Source organism: Hypanus sabinus, chromosome 2, assembly GCF_030144855.1.
Source record: "Hypanus sabinus isolate sHypSab1 chromosome 2, sHypSab1.hap1, whole genome shotgun sequence".
In the NCBI taxonomy this organism is placed as follows: domain Eukaryota; kingdom Metazoa; phylum Chordata; class Chondrichthyes; order Myliobatiformes; family Dasyatidae; genus Hypanus; species Hypanus sabinus.
Window position 1 is genome coordinate 4,053,890 of NC_082707.1, and position 24,075 is coordinate 4,077,964.

Genomic DNA, 24,075 nt, shown 5'->3' on the forward strand with positions numbered 1-24,075 from the left:
CCTCACACCTCCTCTGGTAGAGACACATCTCCATCCACCACCTCACACGTCCTCTGGTAGAGACACATCTCCACTCACCACCTCACACCTCCTCTGGTAGAGACACAACTCCACCCACCACCTCACACCTCCTCTGGTAGAGAAACATCTCCACTCACCACCTCACATCTCCTCTGGTAGAGACACATCTCCATCCACCACCTCACACGTCCTCTGGTAGAGACACATCTCCATTCACCACCTCACATCTCCTCTGGTAGAGACACATCTCCATCCACCACCTCACACGTCCTCTGGTAGAGACACATCTCCACTCACCACCTCACACCTCCTCTGGTGAGACACATCTCCACCCACCACCTCACACCTCCTCTGGGACAGTCACATCTCCACCCATCACCTCACATCTCCTCTGGTAGAGACAGATCTCCACCCATCACCTCACACCTCCTCAGGTGAGACACATCACCATCCACCACCTCACACCTCCTCTGGTAGAGATACATCTCCACCCACCTCCTCACACTTCCTCTGGTAGAGACACATCTCCACCCAGCACCTCACACCTCCTCTGGTAGAGAAACATCTCCACCCACCACCTCACACCTCCTCTGGTAGAGACACATCTCCACCCACCTCCTCACACCTACTCTGGTAGAGACACATCTCCACCCACCACCTCACATCTCCTCTGGTAGAGACACATCTCCACCCACCACCTCACACCTCCTCTGGTAGTGACACATCTCCACCCACCACCTCACATCTCCTCTGGTAGAGACACATCTCCACCCACCACCTCACACCTCCTCTGGTAGAGAAACATCTCCACTCACCACCTCACATCTCCTCTAGTACAGACACATCTCCACCCAGCACCTCACACCTCCTCTGGTAGAGACACATCTCCACCCACCTCCTCACACCTACTCTGGTAGAGACACATCTCCACCCAGCACCTCACACCTCCTCTGGTAGAGACACATATCCACCCACCACCTCACATCTCCTCTGGTAGAGACACATCTCCACCCACCACCTCACACCTCCTCTGGTAGAGAAACATCTCCACTCACCACCTCACATCTCCTCTAGTACAGACACATCTCCACCCAGCACCTCACACCTCCTCTGGTAGAGACACATCTCCACCCACCTCCTCACACCTACTCTGGTAGAGACACATCTCCACCCAGCACCTCACACCTCCTCTGGTAGAGACACATATCCACCCATCACCTCACATCTCCTCTGGTAGAGACACATCTCCACCCACCTCCTCACACCTACTCTGGTAGAGACACATCTCCACCCACCACCTCACATCTCCTCTGGTAGAGACACATCTCCACCCACCACCTCACACCTCCTCTAGGAGAGACACATCTCCACCCATCACCTCACATCTCCTCTGGTAGAGACACATCTCCACCCACCTCCTCACACCTACTCTGGTAGAGACACATCTCCACCCACCACCTCACATCTCCTCTGGTAGAGACACATCTCCACCCACCACCTCACACCTCCTCTGGTAGTGACACATCTCCACCCACCACCTCACATCTCCTCTGGTAGAGACACATCTCCACCCACCACCTCACACCTCCTCTGGTAGAGAAACATCTCCACTCACCACCTCACATCTCCTCTAGTACAGACACATCTCCACCCAGCACCTCACACCTCCTCTGGTAGAGACACATCTCCACCCACCTCCTCACACCTACTCTGGTAGAGACACATCTCCACCCAGCACCTCACACCTCCTCTGGTAGAGACACATATCCACCCATCACCTCACATCTCCTCTGGTAGAGACACATCTCCACCCACCTCCGCTGGTAGAGACACATCTCCACCCACCACCTCACATCTCCTCTGGTAGAGACACATCTCCACCCACCACCTCACATCTCCTCTAGGAGAGACACATCTCCACCCATCACCTCACATCTCCTCTGGTAGAGACACATCTCCACCCACCACCTCACATCTCCTCTAGGAGAGACACATCTCCACCCATCACCTCACATCTCCTCTAGGAGAGACACATCTCCACCCACCTCCTCACACCTCCTCTGGTAGAGACACATCTCCACCCTGTCACCCTAATATTTTGATATACATTTGACAAATAAAGTTAATTTCTTGAAGTTGATCTCAGGGCTGTTTTAGGAGGCAAGGGAGGGGCTGTTCTGACTGAGGAAGTGGATGTTGGAGTGGCTGGTTAAGGTGGAAGTTCATGGGCACCTATGACCAGATGTCAACTCCTTGGTCCTCCAGAGGTTTGCCTGTTGCCATGGATACCACCTTCTGGCAAACCATTCACTCACCAGGTTCAGTATTTTACCCAAATCTCTGTCACCCACCCTCCCCAGTGTGAGCAGCCAGCGATCTCTGCCTCATGGTGCCAGTGATCACACAGGCAGATTCAGAACTTTAACCACAAGAGATTCTGCAGATACTGGAAATCCAGAGCAACACGCGCAAAATGCTGGAGGAATTCAGCCGGTTAGGCAACAGCTATGGAGAGCAATAAACAGTCAAATATTCAGTCTGAGACCCTTCTTCAGGAGTGGAAAGGAAGGGGTACATGCTAGAATAAGGAAGTGGAGGGAGAGGGGAGGAGGACAAGCTAGAAGGTGATTGGTCAAGTCAGATGGATGAGGGAAAAGAGATGAAGGAAGAAGCTGGGAGGCGATAGGTGGAAACAGGTAAAGGGTTGAAGAAGAAGGAATCTGATAGGAGAGTGAACCATAGGAGAAAGGGAAGTGGGGGAGGAAAGAAGGTCAGAGGCCAGAGTGGGGAAAAGAAGAAGCGGGTCTGGGGGTGAGTGTTTGGAATTCGGCCAGGAATGGTGGTAGAGGCAGATACATTAGAGATATTTAAGAGATTGCTAGGCACGAGGATGAAAGAGAAATGGTAGCTATGTGAGAGAGAGGGGTTAAATTGAAGTTGGAATAGGTTCAGAGGTCAGCACAATACAGTCAGCCAAAGGGCCTGTTCTGAGTTCGTACTGGGCCTGCTCTATCCCTTCCGCGTACCTGAGAGGATGAAGAGGATACCGCCAGTGCCTGCCACTTTCGCCTTCTTTCCTTCGTCATCCGCAAGGCAGGTCGTGCATTTCATTCCCACACATGAGGCAAGGATCGCCATGGCTCCCAGCAGGATACTGATCACCATGAGTGCCCGCGTGGCCTGCAGGGTTCCTGTGAAAGGACAGGGGCACGTGGTGAGAATCACATCCAGGAGAGCCCGATATGCCACATCGTATGGTATTAGATTTGTCAGTTCCTTAAAGTTCTCACACGCTGGGGTGGTAGTGGGGTTCAGCTCCCACTATCTATTAAATGATCCCAATGGTGTGGGTCTCAAATAGCCTCTGACAACCAAGTCCAGCTCCTGCCCTTCACACGTGGTTTAGCTACTGAGCCCAGTGGAACGGCTTCTACTGACCGGAGATGGGGTAAAGTTGGGTTGTGGGTGCCTTAAAACCAATCACTTCAGGCAGATATGGCTGGCAGCTGATCCAGGAGAAGTAAATCTTTGATCTTAACCCCCCCCCCCCACTGACCATGATGGGCCTTACTATGCCACTATGTGTTGGACTTCCTAACAAACAGACCTCAGATAGTCAGGATGGACAACCACTCCTCCCTCCCCATCATCCTCAACTCGGCTGCCCCAGGGCTCCGCGCTGAGCCCGCAGCTGTACTCCCCGCTGGTGCGGCACTGCATGGCCAATCATCTGAGGAATCACATTGTCAAATTGACCGATGGCGCACCAGGACCACCAGACTCAAAAACAGCTACTTTCCCAAGCAGTATGGCTGATCAACTCCTCCACCCACTAACCCAGCCCAATCTCCACTACTTTATCATTTCCTGTCAGTCACCTTATGTACAGCCACTCCTGTGCCTAGTGTCATGGACATACGATCAATCTATGTATATCAACTATCTTATGTATTTATACTTATTGTGTTTTTTATTATTGTGTTCTTTATCTTATTGGGTTTTTAATAATAAGTGCCTTATTGATTCAGGGTGGGAAATTCTTTTGTTACAGCAGCACCATTTAGAAACACACTTTGCAGTGTGCAGACTTAACTAACAATAATGTGCATAGAATACAAACAATAATAGTGTACTAGTGTGCAATAATACTGTATGAAATAATAAAACAGACAATGTGTGTTCTCCTATTGCTCAGAGATGAACTGTTGTATATGCTTATGCATCTGGTAGGAAAGATTTCCTATAATGATCCTTGTGACAGTGGAGCTGAATGAGTTTTTCGAAAAGGTGCTTCGCTGCTTATTCAGTCGGTATGGAGAGGATGTGCTTGGTTGTCCATAATGGATGACAGTTTGTTTCATGACCTCCTCTCCATCACAAACTCAGGAGTCCAGGTTGTAGCCAAACACAGATCCAGCCTTTCTGATGAGTCTTATTTAGTCTTCTTGCATCACAGCACCGATGCTGCTTCTCCAACACAAAGCCGCAAAGGAGACTGCACTCACTACAACGGACTGGCGAAAGATCTCCAACATCCTGTCGCACACATTGAAGGATCTCAGCTTCTTTCGAAAACAGAGTCTGCTCATCCCCTTGTAAACGGCCTTGGTGTTGGTTTTCCTGTCAAGCTGCTTTGTGCTGCATCACTTCTGCACTGGAAAGGGCACGAACCAATCCTGAATCTACCCTTACCGATTTCCCAGACAGCATCGCCTTGCACTTGCTGGGATTAAATTAAAATCAGAATCAAAATCAGGTTTATAATTACCAGCTCGTGTCATAAAATTTGTTAACATAGCAGCGGCATGTACAATGCACTACACGATGATATAGAAAGAAAAATAATGTGTGTGTGTGTGTGTGTGTGTGTACATTAGTTTAAAAATACTGCAAAACAGAAATAATATATATTAAAAAAGTGAGGTAGAGTTCATGGGTTCAATGTCCATTTAGAAATTTTATGGCAGAGGGGAAGAAACTGTTCCTGAAGTGCTGAGAGTGTGCCCTCAGGCTTCTGTACCCCCTCCCAGACATTAACAATGAGAAGAGAGTATGTGCTGGGTGCTGGAGGTCCTTAATAATGGCCGCCACCTTTCTCACTCCTTCAAGATGTCTTGGATATTAGGCTAGTACCCAAAATGGAGCTGATTAATTTTACAACTTTCTGCAGCTTCTTTCTGTCCTGTGCAGTAGCCCCCACCACCATCCCATACCTGACAGTGATGCAGCCTGTCAGATTGCTCTCCTTGGCAAATCTAAGAAGTTTGAGCATTTTAGGTGACAAACCAAATCCCTTCAAACTCTTAATGAAATATAGCCCCTGTCTTTCCTTTTTTATAACTGCATCGCTATGTTGGGACCAGGTTAGATCCTCAAGAGATCTTGACACCCAGGAACTTGAAACTGCTCACTCTCTCCACTTCTGATCCCTCTGTGAGGAGTGGTATGCATTCCTTCATCTTACCCTTCCTGAAGTCCACAATCAGCTGACTGATGGTGCTTTCCCACAACACCATTTCATGTAGATGTGCCCCACAGTTGGGATGTCTTTCCCAATGACATACTGAGCCGAACCCACTACCTTCAGTTCAAAAGGCATTGGTGTTCCCATACCAGGCAATGGTGCAGTCAGTCAATACACTCTCCGCTACGCATCTATAGAGCAGAGTGAAGGCGTTTCCAAGAGGGTTTGTGGAAAGTGATTTTTTAAAAAATACAGCCACATATAGTGATTGATAATTAGACAGTGTCAGAGGAGCTGGAGGAGTCCGATAAAATCACAGCATTTGAGGCTTCTAGACAGGCATGCGATGACGTGGGTATAGAAGGATGTGGGCCAATCGGACTGGTGTAGAGGTGGGTACAGGTCCAGACAGGCATGCGATGACGTGGGTATAGAAGGATGTGGGCCAATCGGACTGGTGTAGAGGTGGGTACAGGTCTAGACAGGCATGCGATGGCTTGAGTATAGAAGGATGTGGGCCAATTGGACCGGTGTAGAGGTGGGTACAGGACTAGACAGATCAGAATCATGTTTAGTACCATTGACTAAGTAATGGAATTTGTGGTTTGCAGCAGCTATACAATATAATTAAAAAACTACAACATGCAATGAGAAATATATATTAAACATTTAAATTAAGTAGTGCAAAAAAGAGTGAGCTGGTGTTCATTGCCCATTCATGATGCTAGGAGTGGTGTTGGTGGTTGTAGCTTAAATATGGGATGGCCTGGTAGTGAGTGGTTCACACTTTTCAGTGCTAGTGATCGGGGTACAGCAACACACATGTTCCACAGGCAGAGGATGCCGAGATTGAATTCCAAAATCCAGGACACCCCGAGCTGTAGATAGACACTTTATTGATCCCAAAAGAAATGACAGTGTCACAATAGCAGTATGAGAGTTACTGTGATTGTAATAGCATCGGAGGTCCGTTATGCTACCATGACACCCATGTCCTCAGGTTTCCTCCCACATTCCAAAGATGCACGGGTTCTTTCAGCCTTCATAGGGGGATTGTGTTCATGAGCCAGGAGATAATGCTGCAGGTCTAGAAATCTCTGGTTAGACCAAATTGACGATTATGTTCAGTTCTGGTCAGCTCGTTATAAGAAGGATTAGAGATGATGTGGAGATTTACCAGGATGTAGCCTGGCTTGTAAGGATAGAGTGGGCGAGCTAGGGCTCCTCTCTTTGGAGTGAAGGAGATGAGGTGACTTGATAGAGGTGTACATGATGATAAAAGGCACAGATAGAGGGGACAGCTAGAGATCTTTTCCCAGGCCAGAGATGGCCAATACTAGAGGGCATAATTTTAATCTAATTGGTAGAAAGTATGGAGGGGGATATAAAGGGGTTTTTCTCTTTCCCCCTCCCCTCAGTGAGTGGTAGGTGCATGAAATGTGCTGACAGAGCTGGTGGCTGAGACAGATACATTAGGGCCATTTAAGGGACCCTTAGATTGGCACATGGATGATAGAAAAATGGAGGACAATGTGGAAGGGAGGGGTTAGATTGATCATGGAGTAGGTTAAAGGGTTGACACCACATGATGGACTGAAGGGCCTATACTGTGCTGTGTGTTCTCTGATTTATTGAGACTCGAGTGGAACAGGCTCTTCCAATGCATCAAGCTGCATTGGCCAGAAACCGCTGAATTAACATCGCCTCATTACAGGCACATTTACAATGACCAATTAACCTACTGACCAGTAGGTCTTTGGACTGTGGGAGGAAACCCACACATTCCATGGAGACGTCAGAATTGAACTCCAAAGTCCCATACTCCAAACTGTAAGAGCATCGTGCTAGCTGTTACTCTACCATGGCTGGAAGCTGGAACTTGTCAAAGTGGTGGGGAGTATCAGAGGAGTCAAGGATGCAAAAAGGGGGCAGGTCCAGGGGAGGGATGGGATGGCAGTAGGAGGAAATATGTTGGGTGGGGCAGACATGGGCTGGGACCGCAGTCCCCGCTAGACAAATTTGCCTGTGGGTGTTGGGGATAAGGTAGAAGGTAGGCGGGAGAGCAACTCTGGAGGTTGTGGAGGTCAGTTTTGAGGAAATGGTGTAAGAGGGAACTTCTTCACTCAGAGGGTGGTCAGGGTGTGGAATGGGAGGCCAGCTGAAGTGGTGGATGTGGGTTCGATTTCAACATTTGAGAGAAGTTCAGATAGGTACATGGATGGGAGGGGTATGGAGGGCTGTGGTCCAGGTGTGGGTCAATGGGGCTGGGCAGATTAATAGCTCAGCACAGACGAGAAGGGCTGAAGGGTTTGTTTCTGTACTGTAGTGCTCCATGTCTCTAACCCATTGAGTAGCTGAGGTCCTCAGTAACACACACAAAATGCCGGAGGAACTCAGCCCATCAGGAAGCATCAATGAAGAGGAATGAACAGTCAATGTTTTTGGCCAAAATCCTTCATCAGAATTGGAAAGGAAGGGGTAGATACCAGAACAAGAAGGTAGATTGGGGGAGAGGGAGGCAGGAGATAGGTGAGACCAGGCTAGGAGGAATGTAGGCAAGAGGGGATTCATAATGGAGAGTGGGTAAAGAGAGAAGAGGGAGGGGGTCAAATTACCAATTTGTGGTGAAATTGCTACTCGTGCAGAGAGGTCTTGGCCTTAGTTTGGAGACAGTGTTAAGGCAGTGGAGGGTGGAAGGGGAGCAGGTGGCAACAGGTTGGATGAAGCTGTCAAGTGTGTTGGGAGCACTGTGTTTAAGTGGACAGAGTTGGAGGTATGAAGAGGTAGGGAAAAATGAGAACTCTGGGAAAATTGAACAGGTTCTACAACGGGTAGTCAAAACTGCCCAGCACATCACTGGTCCCAGCCTACCCACCGTAAGGACATTTACAGAAAGGGCCAGAACATCATGAAGGATCCCACCCACCCTGCTCATGGACAGTTTGTCCCACTCCCATCAGGGAGGAGGCTACGTAGCATCCAGACCAGGAGCACCAGAGTGAAAAATAGTTAACTTTCCCCAAGCAGTAAGACCTTCACCCACTAACCCAGCCTCCACGCTGATGTATTGGATGCGAACAGTGGGGGATGGAGGGGCCTGGCCCTCGGTCGTAGGCAGGACTAGGCCTGAAGCCATAGTGTGGCCTGTTTGCAGCCGGCGGGGAGAGGGGATGAAGCGGTGTGTGGGGGGGGGGGGTGGGTGGTGGGCACTGTGTCCACAACAGAGTCAGTGCTGCCCGCTCAGAGTTTCACTCGTCAGAGGATGAGCTCTGTCGTGGCTGGCTGCAGATCTTTAGCGGTACTCAGTGGATTGGAGTCTCAAGCTGCAGGGTCACTTGCTTTTCAGCCACCGGAGGAGAGGGGCCCAAGCCATCGCACTCTCCTTGAACTGAATTGAAATAATTGGATCTGGAGTAACAATTATTTTGTTCTCCTTTACACTTGTGTACTGGAAATGATCAACAATCTTGAGGGCATTAACTTCAGCAACTGACAATTCCCCCTCAGCAGGTAACCCTCCTTTCAGTGAGGAACTGAACACAGTGGTGGGAGTGGGAAATGAAGTTACGTGCTGGCTCTGAGTCACACAAGCTTCAGACACAGATGTCGCACAAGTGATTACCATCTTAGCCAACTGCCTTGGAGAGGCTACCCTCTCCTTCCTGTCCATTGTTTCTGAGCAAACTGTCATCACAGCCAGCACCGAAAGCAGGCCAGCCCAGTACACTCACTATTAATCACCAGTGACGTAGAATGCTCTGTTCTAACTTGCACTCACTGATGATTTAAAAGTCATAAACTCAAGTCAAATCTTGCATTAGCAACTTAACCCCTCTAGGACTCCCTTCTTTGGGAATGTGGTGAACACATCAGACACAGCAGTGGAAAGCCCCAGCTTTCGAACGTAGAACAGTACAGAACAAGAACTGGCTCTTTAGCCCACAACATTGTACCGAACCAATTCATTTAGTAATCAAACGGCCAACTAAACTAATCCCTTCTGCCTGCACAATGCCCACAACCTTCTAGTTTCCTCATTCATGTGAATATCTAAACACCTCTTAACCATCCTTAATCTGTCTTCCTCTGCCTTTACCCCGTGCAATGTATTCCAAGCACCTGCCACTCCCTGTGTAAAAAAAAAACTTGCCCCGTTGAATTTACCCTCAAGTGTCACTACATACAGCAGTGCCAACATAGCATGTCCACAACTTTCGGGGAAAGGGAACCAGAATTAGAATGCCTGGCCACAGGAGCTTCTGCTTTTTGGAAGATCCAGCATTTTGTGTTTGACCTGTTGAGTTCCTCCGGCATTGTGTGTGTGACATGTCATTACCAGAGGACCACTTCATAAAACACCTCTGCTCATTCCGTCCAGTGGCCAAGCATTATAATTCCTATCCTGTCCGTGTGCCACCATGAGCCAATTCTCAGGGTGGACAAGCAACACCTTATATTCCAGCTGGGTAGCCTCCAACCTGATGGCACGAATAGCGCCTGTCAGCTTGCCCTGGTCTCCTCTCCTTCCTTTCTCTCCTCCTATCAGATTCCGCCCTCTCCAGCCCTTTATCTTCCCCTCCCGCTCGGCTTCACCTGTCACCTACCAGCTTGACTTCCTTTCCCACCTTTTTATTCTGGAGTTTTCCCCTTTCCTTTCCAGTCCGAATGAAGGGACTCGGCCTAAAATGTCGACTGTTTACTCATTTCCCTCCACAGATGCTGCCTGACCTGCTGAGTTCCTCCAGCATTTTGTGTGTGTTGCTCTGATTTCTAGCATTTGCAGATTTCCTCGTCTTTAATACAGCATATCACTCTCTGGAATAAACGAAGGGAATACTGGCTATTTTCTCAATTAGTTTTTGTCCTTTAACAGTTTTCCCAAATTAGTGCCTGTCCTGATTAACCAATGGCCCAATTAATTGGAATCCACTATAGATATATTTTCCTTCCTTTACTCTTTTTGCACGATTTAAAAAATATCTTATAATGTATTGCATAGTACGGCTGCTACAAAACAACATACTTCATGACATATGCGAGTGATACCAAACCTGACTTGTGATTCTGACCCTGCCCCATTCCTTGTATCCAAGCAGGTAATAACCATATAACAATTACAGACAATGTTCCCAACGTGCCCAGACACCGGCCAGGACTGAACACATTCTGGTAGGGAGTTACATCACTGAGACATGTCAGGACAGACATGGCAGAAATATTTTTGTTCTGTGCCAACCTCCATCCCATTTGCTGCATTCTGAGACCTCAAGACATAGGAGTAGAATTAGGCCATTTGGCCCATCAAGTCTGCCCCACTATTCCATCATGGCTGACTTATTGTCCCTCTCAACCCCATTCTCCTACCTTCTCTCTGCAATCTATGATGCTCTGCCTATTCAAGAATTGGTCAACCTCTACTGTAAATCTACCCAAAGGCTTGGTGTCCACAGCCACACAGATTCACCAGCCTCTGGCTAAAGAAATTGCTCCTCATATCTGCTGTAAATGGACATCCCTCAGTTCTGAGGCTCTTCCCTCTAGTCCTTGGCTTCCCCACTATAAGAAATGTCCTCTCTATATCCACTTCTACTTTGGTCTTTCAATATTTGATAGGATTCAATGATATCACCTCCAGCATAGAATAGGGGTGTGGGGTGGAAGAATGGGGGATTCAACACCACATTCACAAAAACACAGAGCCACCCAATCTTGGTGAGATAGCCCTCGACCAAGTGATACAGCCTCTGCTCACCCTTAAAGATTTGTGGTCACATGGACATCAAACCATCAAAACTTACTGAGATGTGTTGTTTAGAAACATAGAAAATAGGTGCAGGAGCACCGCCATTCAGTATGATCATGGCTGATCATCCAACTCAGAATCCTGTACCTGCTTTCTCTCCATACCCCCTGAAACCTTTAGCCACAAGGGCCATATCTAACTTCCTCTTAAATATAGCCAATGAACCGGCCTCAACTGTTTCCTGTGGCAGAGAATTCCGCAGATTCCCCACTCTCTGTGTGAAGAAGTTTTTCCTCATCTCGGTCCTAAAAGGCTTCCCCTTTATCCTTAAACTGTGACCCCTCATTCTGGACTTCCCCAACATCGGAAACAATCTTCCTGCATCTAGCCTGTCCAATCCTTTTAGAATTTTATACATTTCAATAAGATCCCACCTCAATCTTCTAAATTCCAGTGAGTATAAGCCTAGTCGATCCAGTCTTTCTTCATATGAAAGTCCTGCCATCCCAGGAATCTATCTGGTGAACCTTCTCTGTACTCCCTCTATGGCAAGAATGTCTTTCCTCAGATTAGGGACCAAAACTGCACCCAATATTCTAGGTGTGGTCTCACCAAGGCCTTGTACAACTGCAGTAGAACCTCCCTGCTCCTGTACTCAAATCCTTTTGCTATGAATGCCAACATACCATTTTCCTTTTTCACCGCCTGCTATACCTGCATGCCCACCTTCAATGACTGGTGTACAATGACACCCAGGTCTCGTTGCATCTCCCCTTTTCCTAATTGGCCACCATTCAGGTAATAATCTGTTTTCCTGTTCTTGCAACCAAAGTGGATAACCTCACATTTATCCACATTAAATTGCATCTGCCATGATTTGCCCCTCACCTAACCTATCCAAGTCATCCTGCATCCTCTTAGCATCCTCCTCACAGCTAACACTGCCGCCCAGCTTCGTGTCATCCGCAAACTTGGAGATGCTGCATTTAATTCCCTCGTCTAAATCATTAATATATATTGTAAACAACTGGGGTCCCAGCACTGAGCCTTGCGGTACCCCACTAGTCACTGCCTGCCATTCTGAAAAGGTTTCGTTTACTCCCACTCTTTGCTTCCTGTCTGCCAACCAATTCTCTATCCACATCAATACCGTACCCCCAATACCGTGTGCTTTAAGTTTGCAAACTAATCTCCTGTGTGGGACCTTGTCAAAAGCCTTTTGAAAATCTAAATCTACCACATCCACTGGGTCTCCCCTATCCACTCTACTAGTTACATCTTCAAAAAATTCTTAAGATTCGTCAGACATGATTTTCCTTTCACAAATCCATGCTGACTTTGTCCGATGATTTCACCTCTGTCCAAATGTGCTGTTATCACATCTTTGGTAACAGACTCTAGCATTTTCCCCACCACCAATGTCAGACTAACCGGTCTATAATTCCCCAGTTTCTCTCTCCCTCCTTTTTAAAGTGGGGTTACATTAGCCACCCTCCAATCCTCAGGAACTGATCGAGAATCTAAGGAGTTTTGAAAATTATCACTAATGCATCCACTATTTCTTGGGCTACTTCCTTAAGCACTCTGGGATGCAGACCATCTGGCCCTGGGGATTTATCTGCCTTTAATCCCTTCAATTTACCTAACACCACTTCCCTACTAACATGCATTTCCCTCAGTTCCTCCATCTCACTAGACCCTCGGTCCCTTACTATTTTCTGAAGATTATTTATGTCCTCCTTAGTGAAGACAGAACCAAAGTAGTTATTCAATTGGTCTGCCATGTCTTTGTTCCCTATGATCAATTCACCTGTTTCTGACTGTAAAGGACCTAAGATTTGTCTTGACCAATCTTTTTATTTTCATGTATCTATAAGAGTTTTTACAGTCAGTTTTTATGTTCCCTGCCAGCTTTCTCTCATAATCTTTTTTCCCTTTCCTAATTAAGCCCTTTGTCCTCCTCTGCTGGTCTCTGAATTTCTCCCAGTCCTCAGGTGCGCTGCTTTTTTTTGCTAATTTATATGTTTCTTCTTTGGACTTGATACTATCCCTAATTTCCCTTGTCAGCCATGCGTGCACTTCCTTCCCTGGTTTATTCTTTTGCCAAACTGGGATGAACAATTGTTGTAGTTCATCCATGCGATCTTTAAATGCTTGCCATTGCATGTCCACCGTCAACCCTTTAAGTATCATTTGCCAGTCTATCTTAGCTAATTCACGTCTCATACCTTCAAAGTTACCCTTCTTTAAGTTCAGAACCTTTGTTTCTGAATTATCTATGCCACTCTCCATCTTAATGAAGAATTCCACCATATTATGGTCATTCTTACCCAAGGGACCTCGCACAACAAGATTGCTAACTAACCCTTCCTCATTGCTCAATACCCAATCTAGAATGGCCTGCTCTCTAGTTGGTTCCTCGACATGTTGGTTCAGAAAACCATCCCACATACATTCCAAGAAATCCTCTTCCTCAGCACCCTTACCAATTTGGTTCATCCAATCTATATGTAGATTGAAGTCACCCTTTATAACTACTGTTCCTTTTTTGCACGCATTTCTAATTTCCTGTTTAATGCCATCCCCAACCTCACTACTACTGTTAGATGGCCTGTACAAAACTCCCACCAGCGTTTTCTGCCCCTTAGTGTTATGCAGCTCTACCCATATCAATTCCACATCCTCCAGGATAATGTCCTTCCTTTCTATTGCGTTAATCTCCTCTCTAACCAGCAATGCTACCCCACCTCCTTTTCTTTCCTGTCTATCCCTCCTGAATATTGAATACCCTGGATGTTGAGCTCCCATCCTTGGTCACCCTGGAGCCATGTCTCTGTGATCCCAACTATATCATATTCATTAATAACTATCTGCACATTCAATTCATCCACCTTGTTACGAATGCTCCTCGCATTGACACACAAAGCCTTCAGGCTTGTTTTTACAACACTCTTAGCCCTTATACAATTATGTTGAAAAGTGGCTCTTTTTGCTTTTTGCCCTGGATTTGCTTGCCTGTCACTTTTACTTTTCACCTTACTAATTTTTGCTTCTACCCTCAGTTTACACCCGTCTCTCTGCATTTGTTCCCATCCCCCTGCCACATTAGTTTAAACCCTTCTGAACAGCAGTAGCAAACGCTCCCCCTAGGACATTGGTTCCAGTCCAGCCCAGGTGCAGACCGTCCTGTTTGTACCGGTCCCACCTCCCCCAGAACTGGTTCCAATGCCCCAGAAATTTGAATCCCTCCCCCTTGCACCATTTTTCAAGCCACGTATTCAACTGAAATATCCTCCTATTTCTACTCTGACTAGCACATGGCACTGGTAGTAATCCAGAGATTATGTGCTCGAGTATCTGATGGCCAAAATCCTTAAATTGGCCGGCAACGCAGCACAGGACAATAAAACCCGCATCATCCCCCGACACCTGCAGCTGGAATACATACTTTTCTTAATTGTTTTATATGCATAGAAAGGTAATATATACTATATACTAAGACAAACGTTTGACTAACTGATGCTAATTAATACCGGATGTACTTGTTCTGACTTGTGTACAAATCTGACTTAAAGACGGACTCAGGAACAGAACTCGTTCATAACCCAAGGACTGCCTGGACAATATCCTGGAAATTGATTTTTTTTTGAGAGCGAGTGAGCGTGAGGGGGAGGGGGAGAGTGATAGACATAGCGAGAGAGTAACAGAGGGAGCATCCTGATTGGTCTCTTTGTGCTAAGTAGACCTATCAGTTTTCTCCATGGGCGGGCTTTACAGTCGACCTCTCTCTCCCTTTCATTGTCCATCAGTTCAGTTTAGTGTCCTGCAGCGCCATGGCAGAGTATTCTAAAAAAAGAAAATATAGAACATACTTCACCCCAGGCTACACTAAAGTGCACCCCTGCCTAAAACAGTCTCAAGAGTTCAGCAATGTTGCCCAGCAGAGAGCAAAAAAGCACTGTCCTGCACGCTGGCTTTCTTTAGAAAGAGGTCTGGACCATCTGCTCCACCAGTAGCCAGCCCTTATTTCATATGTTGAGTCAAAGAGTGAGAATCAGAAGTCATCTCCTATTCAGAAGAGGCTGAAAGACCCCCAAATGAAAATATACACACACTTTCTCCATAATGTCACACAATGTTTTGACAAATTCAATTTGGTTTTTCAAAACAAGGCACTTATCATCTTCAAGCTGGATGGGAGTGTAGCAGAACTCCTGCATGACAGAGCAAGCAGATTTATTGAGCCAGAGGTATCGAGAGAACAGAACGTTCAGGCGATCGATGGGAGCAACCCTGAAACTCACCGCCCAGACGAGGAGCTTTTTACTGGGCACCTGGCAAGGAGGCAGTTGCTCAGTGAGGAAGCACAAGAGATCCCCCACTGACAAGACAAAGCATTTCTTCAAAGATGCCAGAACATTCTATATCAGGAGCTTTCAAAGAACCTTGGAGAAGTTCCCAATAACAGATCAAATCTTGAGAAATCTGTCAGTGGTCAAACCAGAGAACCAGGACGAGGTGAATCCAGAGCAGATTTTGATTTGACAAAGAGATTTCCGAATGTGATCAAGACAGATTCAAGAGAACAGCTCCACTTGGAAGTCCTGGATTATGTCTCAACTAACCTTGAACGACGTGTCTGTAAATAGTTTCAATATGTGATCAAATAAATTGTTGTATTCTTTCATAATCAAATGTCCTGTATACATTCACCCTTGGAGGTCGACCAGGGAGGGGGGTGAGATATGGAGTTGCTGGGGGCAGGGGTGGTGGTGCTACCTCCCTGAAATGAGTTTTTGCAGGGTGGGATGTCCGAACTGAGCACCTGGAGGAATCACGCAGTCACAGGAGGAACGTACAGACTCATTATAGACAGCGGTGGGAATTGAAATCCAATTGTCCAGTTAGCCCTCTGGTTCAGGAGCCTGATGGTTGAGGGGTAATAACTATTCCTGATCCTGGTGAAGTGAGACCCGAGGCTCCTGTACCTTCACTCTGACGGCAGTAGTGATGAGAGAGCATGGCCTGGGTGGTGGGATTCCTGATGGAGGATGCTGCTTTCCTGTGCTAGCTCTCCATGTAGATGTGCTCAGTGGTGGGGAGGGCTTTACCCATTAGAGACATTTTGTAGGCTATTCCATTTAAAATCAGACTGGACCTGCCTTTCCTCTAGATGAAAGGGATGAAACATCAAGAGGACCAGTTTCTGACAAGGCCATGGAGAAGCGGTGGTTACCCCACCCCTATCGACTGGAGTAGGGGTGGTATGTCCCCCGACTGGAGTGCCTGAAGGTTTGGCTCAGCTGCTGAGGACAGAGATACTGTAGGATGATATCTCTACAGAAGTCCTGATCTCACAACCTCAGCCACCCAGTGTGTTCAAGACAAAAAAGTCAAACTGTTTTGGATCAGGTCAAAAGTCAGAGGCCCAACCCCCTCTTTTCATGAATGGTCTAGGGTAACTAAAAAGCCAATGGGAAGGGGCTTGAGATAGTGTCCACACCCCAGTACACAGACAGGTGGGCTAAGCCCTCGGGCTACACATCCTGGTGAGACGTGGCCGTGGGGTCAGCTCCGGCAGGCTGGGGGATCAGAAGGTGGCTCTGCAGTGCCTGTGCAGAGAAAGGGCAAGACGAGACACCGGTAGCCACGGCCATCCACTGCAACCGAAGACTGGTCCTGATGAAGGGGCGGCTTTCAGAACCTGGCTGACTCAGCGATGGCGGGGTCCAGAGCGGGGAGCTGCGTGCCCCCCTGGACCATGCCTATCTGCTCCACCTCCTCCTGGGCCCCACACCACCACAGAACCACCCTGAAGCAGTTTGAGATACTACACGACACAGCAGGAACTCCCTCAGAACGTTGGAGTTAACAAAGGAGCATGTGCAGGATGAGATCCCAGACACACACACTCCTGTCCGATGGGGAACTCCGCCCAGGTACATCCTGTTCACAAGCAGGACAGATCTGGTCTGGTTAATTACTGCCCAATCAATCTACCTTCGGACAGACACACAGTGCCATCAGCAGAAATAGAATACAGCACAGGAATAGGCCCAAAGTGTTGTAACAAACCAATTGAATTAATCATCAGATGGCCAATTAAACTAATCTCTTCTGCCTACACAATGTCCATATCCTTCCGTTTTCCACACATTCATGTGCCGATCTAAACATCTCCTGAAAGTCTCCAATGTTTCTGCCTCTACCACCTCCCCAGGAAGCAAATTCCAGGCACCCACCCTACCCTGTGTAAAGAAACTTGCCCCTCACATCTCCCTGTAAATTACCCCCTCTCACCTTAAGTGCACAACCTCTGGTATTAGACATTTCAACACTCCTTCCAAACCTCGGTCAGATCTTTCCTCAGCTTCCGCACCTCCAGAGGAATCAACTCGAGTTTGTCCAGCCTCTCATACAGAACACTGACTTCTTCCGAAGTCCAGGAACTCTGATTTCACTACGTTATGTCAAAGATCCCTTATCCCATTCAAAAGTTCTGATTCAGATTTATTGATCACGTGTACAGTGACCTGTTAACAACCAACAAGGCAAGGATGAGCTGGTGTCACTGCACATGCTGGTTGCATCCAGACAAACCTGTACTGCACCCCCTCCAAAGCCTCAACAGCCTTCCCCAAATGCATGGAAAGTTGGCCATTTCACTACTAGTTTAATTGGTTCTCTACAGCATTGTGGGCTGTATGGCCTGCTTCTGTGCCTAGACCAGGGAATGTGTCATACTGCTCTATGTTGTGAGTCATCCTAGATAGGGATAGGAACATCAGTGACTGTGTTACTCCCTGTTACTGTCACCTGTGCATGTCGCACTATTGTAGTTTTGTAATTTTCCATAGTGTAATTTTGTAAAAAACTTACAAAGTGGCACTGACTTGCGTTAAACAACCACTAATCTCCAGCCTGAGAATCCTCAGGACTACAGGAACATCCAATCCGAGTCCAGCTACTTGCTGCCGAGCTGGGCGCCGCGGGACTGGGGCCGCCGAGCGGCTGGACAGCAGGTTTCAGCCTGTCAACCTGTCAACCTCTACTTTAAGTATACCCATTAACTTGGTCTCCACAGCTGTCTGTGGCAGTGAATTCCAGATTCACCACCCTCTGGCTAAAGAAATTCCTCATCTCTGTTCTAAATGGACGTCCCTCTGTTCTGAGGCGGTGCCCTCTGGTCCAAGGCTTCCTCACCGTATTCCGGTCTTATACTTCCTCTGCAAATACAATGAGCACCAACACATTAACAGACTGGATACCAGGCGCCCTGAAAAGGGGTTTGTTACTGACTAACATCAGCTGAACACGATACACGATAACCTGCTCTCCTTTCACATCCTCCAATGAATCTGCCAGTCAATCATCCCAAGCAGAGGAGCAACTCTCGTTTCACCCCGACCGGGTATCTCACCTACTGCATCCACTGATGCAGTCACTAAGAAGGCATGACAGTGGCCATTTTTCATTGGGGTTTGAGGAGGTTTGGCACATCACCAAAGACTCTTGCAATTTTCTACAGAATGGAGAGCATTCACAAACTAGAGAAAATCTGTAGATGCTGGAAATCCAAGCAACAAACACAAAATGCTGGGGGAACTCAGCAGGCCAGGTAGCATCTATGGAAAAAAGTACAGCCTGTGTCTTGGGCCAAAACCCTTCGGCAGGACTTGAGAAAAAAGGCTGAGAAGCAGATTTAAAAGGTGGGGGGAGCGGAGAGAGATGGTGATGGGTGAAACCTGGAGGGGGAGGGATGAAGTAAGGAGCTGGGAGGCTGGTTGGTGAAAGAGACAGAAGGCCATGGAAGAAAAAAGGGGGAGGAGCTGCAGAGGGAGGCGATGAGCGGGCAAGGATGTAAGGTGAGAGAGGGAGACTGGGATGGGAAATGGTGGTGGGGCAGGGGCATTACCAGAAGTTTGAGAAGTTGATGTTCATGCCATCAGTTTGGAAGCCACCCAAACGGAATACAAGGTGGTGCTCCTCCAACCGAAGGGTCATCACGACAGAGGATGTGCATTCTAACCGGCTCCACACTGTCTGGTCTGGAGGGGCCACTGTGCAGGAGCAGAAAAATCTGCAGAAAGTTGTAAACTCAGTCAGCTCCATCATGGGCACCAGCTTCCCAGCATCGAGGACACCTTCAAACGGTGATGCCCCAAAAAGGCAGCTTCCGTCATTAAAGACCCTAATCACCCAGGACATACCCTCTTCCCATTGCTACCATCGAGGAGGAGGTACAGATGCCTGAAGACACAGTGTTTCAGCTTCCTCCCCTCTATCATCAGATATTGTGAGTGAGTATATATTTTACTGCAATTAAGATTTTAAAAATTAAGCATTTCATTGTACTGCTGTTGCAAAACACAAATTTCACAAGATATGCAGTGTTACTGAATGTAATTCTGTCCCATGGGGAATATTGAGCAGGTCATGAGAGCACAGCTCATTTTCCTGGAATTTAATTGCCCAATGCAAATTACATTAACCGCCTGCAGCAACGACCATGAGACTGTGATACGTGTCTGTGGTGCATGAGAACTAGTTACCTCAGGACACAGCTCCACACTGTGACTTCCACACCTTGCACAAGCTGACTAATAAAACTCTTATCGTATAGGCTGATAGGAGTACAAGGATGTACCACAAACTCTCTATAGGCCATTGGTAGGACCACACAGAGTATTGCGAGCTGTTCTGGGAACCTTATCTAAGAAAAGATGTGCTGCCATTGGAGAGGGTGCACAGGAGAATGATCCTGGGAATGAGGAGTGTTTGATAACTCTGGGCCTGTACTCAATGGAGTTTAGCAGAATGGGTGAGGGGTTCTCATTGAAACTTACTGGAAATTGAAAGGCGAAGAAAGAGTGGATGTAAAGAGGATGTTTCCTGTAGTGGGGGAGTCGAGAACCAAAAAGCACAGACTCAGAACAGAGGGATGTCCCTTTAGAACAGAGATGAGGAGGATATTCTTTTGGCCAGAGTGCAGTGAATCTATGGAATTCATTGCCACAGAGAGCTGTGTAGGACAAGTCATTGGGTGTATTTAAAGCAGAAGTTGATATTTTCTTGATTAATTAGAGTTCAAGGTTTTGTGGAGAAGGTAGGAGAATGAGGTTGAGAGGGATAATTAATCAGCCATAGTGGAATGGCAGAACAGACACAATGGACCGAATGGCCTAATTCTGCTCTGATGTCTTACTATAACTAGAAGTAGAGACTTTTCCTCGCAGGGCAGAAATAGCTAATGCCGGGGCCAAGGTTTCAAGGTGATTGGAGGGAAGAATAAGAGGGTGATGCCAGAGGTAGACGTTTGTAAACAGAATAGTGAATGCGTGGAATGCACGGCTAGGGACGGTGACAAAAGCAAATACATTGCAGAAATTTTAGATAGGCACATGGATGAAAGAAAAATGTCAGTCTCCATGGGAGAGAAGGGTTAGATTGATCTGAGAGTAAAATGGACATTTCAGTCAAGATGGCACAGGTGAACAATGATTCCTCAGGTGAGGACTTTCTATGAAACTTGTCAGGAACGCGGCCAGGTGGACCCAAACGCAGGACGCAGACACTGAGGTACTAGGGGGAGGTCAGGATGGGGATGCCATGGCATTTAAGGGTAGAGCTGGGGTTCAGGTCGATAGAGTGTCAGGCAGGCAGAGCAGAGCGGGCTCCCGGAGTTCGAGTTCAGGTAGACAGGCCCCCAGGGTTCAGGCAGGTAGACAGGCTCCGGGGGTTCAGGCAGGCGGGCAGGTCTAGGTGGCTAGATAGGCTGGCGGAGAGCCCTACCTGGGTGGACCGCCTCCCAGGCGGAAAAACTGGAGGCCTGGGCACGATGCGGACCCCCAGGCGGGTGCGGGGCACAATCCCAGGGTTCGGGTAGAAGTGGAGGAGGGAGCAGAACACTCGCCGGGCAGCGGCAGACCGGTTGGGCCTGCCCGACGGAGGCAAGGGATAGGAACGGGCATAGGTCCAGGGTGACCAACACAACAGCCATGATAGTGGGAAAATTGGGAACGGCTGGCAACCAGCGCGACCGTGCAAACAAAACAAATGAGCGCAGAAGCGGGACAAGCACATGGGAAGAAAGGTGGGGGGAGAGGATCAACCTGGCAGTACTGGTACAGGGCAGAGAAGCATGATGAGGGGTAGATCTGAGCCCGGACAGGAAAACAGAATGCAGAGAAGAGTTTGGAGCCGGCTGAGAAACAGGAAACAGAACAAAACAACCACCCCCTGGTCCCAGTCCCAAGGATCCTTATAAACACCTGTAGCTCAATGAGTTACAGGTGTGTCTCCTTGAACCAGGAGGGTCCCAACGAGATCACGGGTGATGGAAGGAACAACTGCAGGACACGGAGTCCGGAGCCCCCGGACCGGATCGAGACCCGGAATGCAGATTCCGGACCGGACCGTACCCTGACAGAAACTGTTTAATTCACTTCTTGTACATCTTTTTATTTTAAATCTGTTTCTGGGGTTGGTAGAGCCTGTGATTTACAGTTTGGAGATCTATGGAGTGATCTAGCGCTCCGCTTTCTCCAAAAACATTCCACGAGAAGAGCAGACGCGAGATGTAGCTCAGGGAAGGGCACGAGCACACGCTCGACTCCATTTTGCCGATTAAAGCATCTGTTACTCGCCGATTACAACGTCAAGGCAAATGCAGAGGCTAAGTGAGCGTTCAGTGCCGACTACCTGCCTTTCGTTGTTATCGGATAAGGTGCCTGTGTGTGTGTGATGTTCTATCACTCGTTACTGTCGGATAAGGTGTCTCTGTGTGTGTGTGTAATGGTCTATCACTCGTTACTGTCGGATAAGGTGTCTGTGTGTGTGTGTGACAGTCTATCACTCGTTACTGTCGGATAAGGTGTCTGTGTGTGTGTGACGGTCTATCACTCGTTACTGTCGGATAAGGTGTGTGTGTGTGTGTGATGGTCTATCACTCGTTACTGTCGGATAAGGTGTCTGTGTGTGTGTGACGGTCTATCACTCGTTACTGTCGGATAAGGTGTGTGTGTGTGTGTGATGGTCTATCACTCATTACTGTCGGATAAGGTGTCTGTGTGTGTGTGTGATGGTCTATCACTCGTTACTGTCAGATAAGGTGTCTGTGTGTGTGATGGTTTATCACTCGTTACTGTCGGATAAGGTGTCTGTGTGTGACGGTCTATCACTCGTTACTGTCCGATAAGGTGTCTCTGTGTGTGTGATGGTCTATCACTCGTTACTGTCCGATAAGGTGTCTCTGTGTGTGTGATGGTCTATCACTCGTTACTGTCCGATAAGGTGTGTGTGTGTGTGTGACGGTCTATCACTCGTTACTGTCGGATAAGGTGTGTGTGTGTGTGTGACGGTCTATCACTCGTTACTGTCGGATAAGGTGTGTGTGTGTGTGTGACGGTCTATCACTCGTTACTGTCGGATAAGGTGTCTCTGTGTGTGTGTGATGGTCTATCACTCGTTACTGTCGGATAAGGTGTCTGTGTGTGTGTGTGACGGTCTATCACTCGTTACTGTCGGATAAGGTGTCTGTGTGTGTGATGGTCTATCACTCGTTACTGTCGGATAAGGTGTGTGTGTGTGACGGTCTATCACTCGTTACTGTCGGATAAGGTGTGTCTGTGTGTGTGACGGTCTATCACTCGTTACTGTCGGATAAGGTGTCTCTGTGTGTGATGGTTTATCACTTGTTACTGTCGGATAAGGTGTCTCTGTGTGTGTGATGGTCTATCACTCGTTACTGTCGGATAAGGTGTCTCTGTGTGTGTGTGATGGTCTATCACTCGTTACTGTCGGATAAGGTGTCTGTGTGTGTGTGTGTGATGGTCTATCACTCGTTACTGTCGGATAAGGTGTCTGTGTGTGTGTGATGGTCTATCACTCGTTACTGTCGGATAAGGTGTGTGTGTGTGTGTGATGGTCTATCACTCGTTACTGTCGGATAAGGTGTCTGTGTGTGTGATGGTCTATCACTCGTTACTGTCGGATAAGGTGTCTGTGTGTGTGTGATGGTCTATCACGCGTTACTGTCGGATAAGGTGTCTCTGTGTGTGTGTGACGGTCTATCACTCGTTACTGTCAGTTAAGGTGTCTGTGTGTGTGTGTGATGGTCTATCACTCGTTACTGTCGGATAAGGTGTCTGTGTGTGTGTGATGGTCTATCACTCGTTACTGTCGGATAAGGTGTCTGTGTGTGTGATGGTCTATCACTCGTTACTGTCGGATAAGGTGTCTCTGTGTGTGACGGTCTATCACTCGTTACTGTCGGATAAGGTGTCTGTGTGTGTGTGATGGTCTATCACTCGTTACTGTCGGATAAGGTGTCTCTGTGTGTGATGGTTTATCACTCGTTACTGTCGGATAAGGTGTCTGTGTGTGTGATGGTCTATCACTCGTTACTGTCGGATAAGGTGTCTCTGTGTGTGATGGTTTATCACTCGTTACTGTCGGATAAGGTGTCTCTGTGTGTGTGTGTGTGACGGTCTATCACTCGTTACTGTCCGATAAGGTTTCTCTGTGTGTGACGGTCTATCCCTCGTTACTGTCGGATAAGGTGTCTGTGTGTGTGTGACGGTCTATCACTCGTTACTGTCGGATAAGGTGTCTGTGTGTGTGTGTGACGGTCTATCACTCGTTACTGTCGGATAAGGTGTGTGTGTGTGTGTGTGTGATGGTCTATCACTCGTTACTGTCGGATAAGGTGTGTCTGTGTGTGTGATGGTCTATCACTCGTTACTGTCGGATAAGGTGTCTGTGTGTGTGTGATGGTCTATCACTCGTTACTGTCGGATAAGGTGTGTGTGTGTGTGTGACGGTCTATCACTCGTTACTGTCGGATAAG

The 24,075-nt window shown here is 47.7% G+C and overlaps 1 protein-coding gene across 1 annotated transcript in view; it reads right to left on the reverse strand.

Annotated features, from left to right (window-relative positions):
* LOC132406129 (claudin-1-like) overlaps positions 1-24,075 on the reverse strand; it is a 170,799-nt gene that overhangs the window by 65,807 nt on the left and 80,917 nt on the right. The window contains exon 2 of the mRNA XM_059991374.1: positions 3,048-3,212. Coding sequence (XP_059847357.1) covers positions 3,048-3,212 — 165 coding nt within the window. The remainder of the gene's footprint in view (positions 1-3,047; positions 3,213-24,075) is intronic.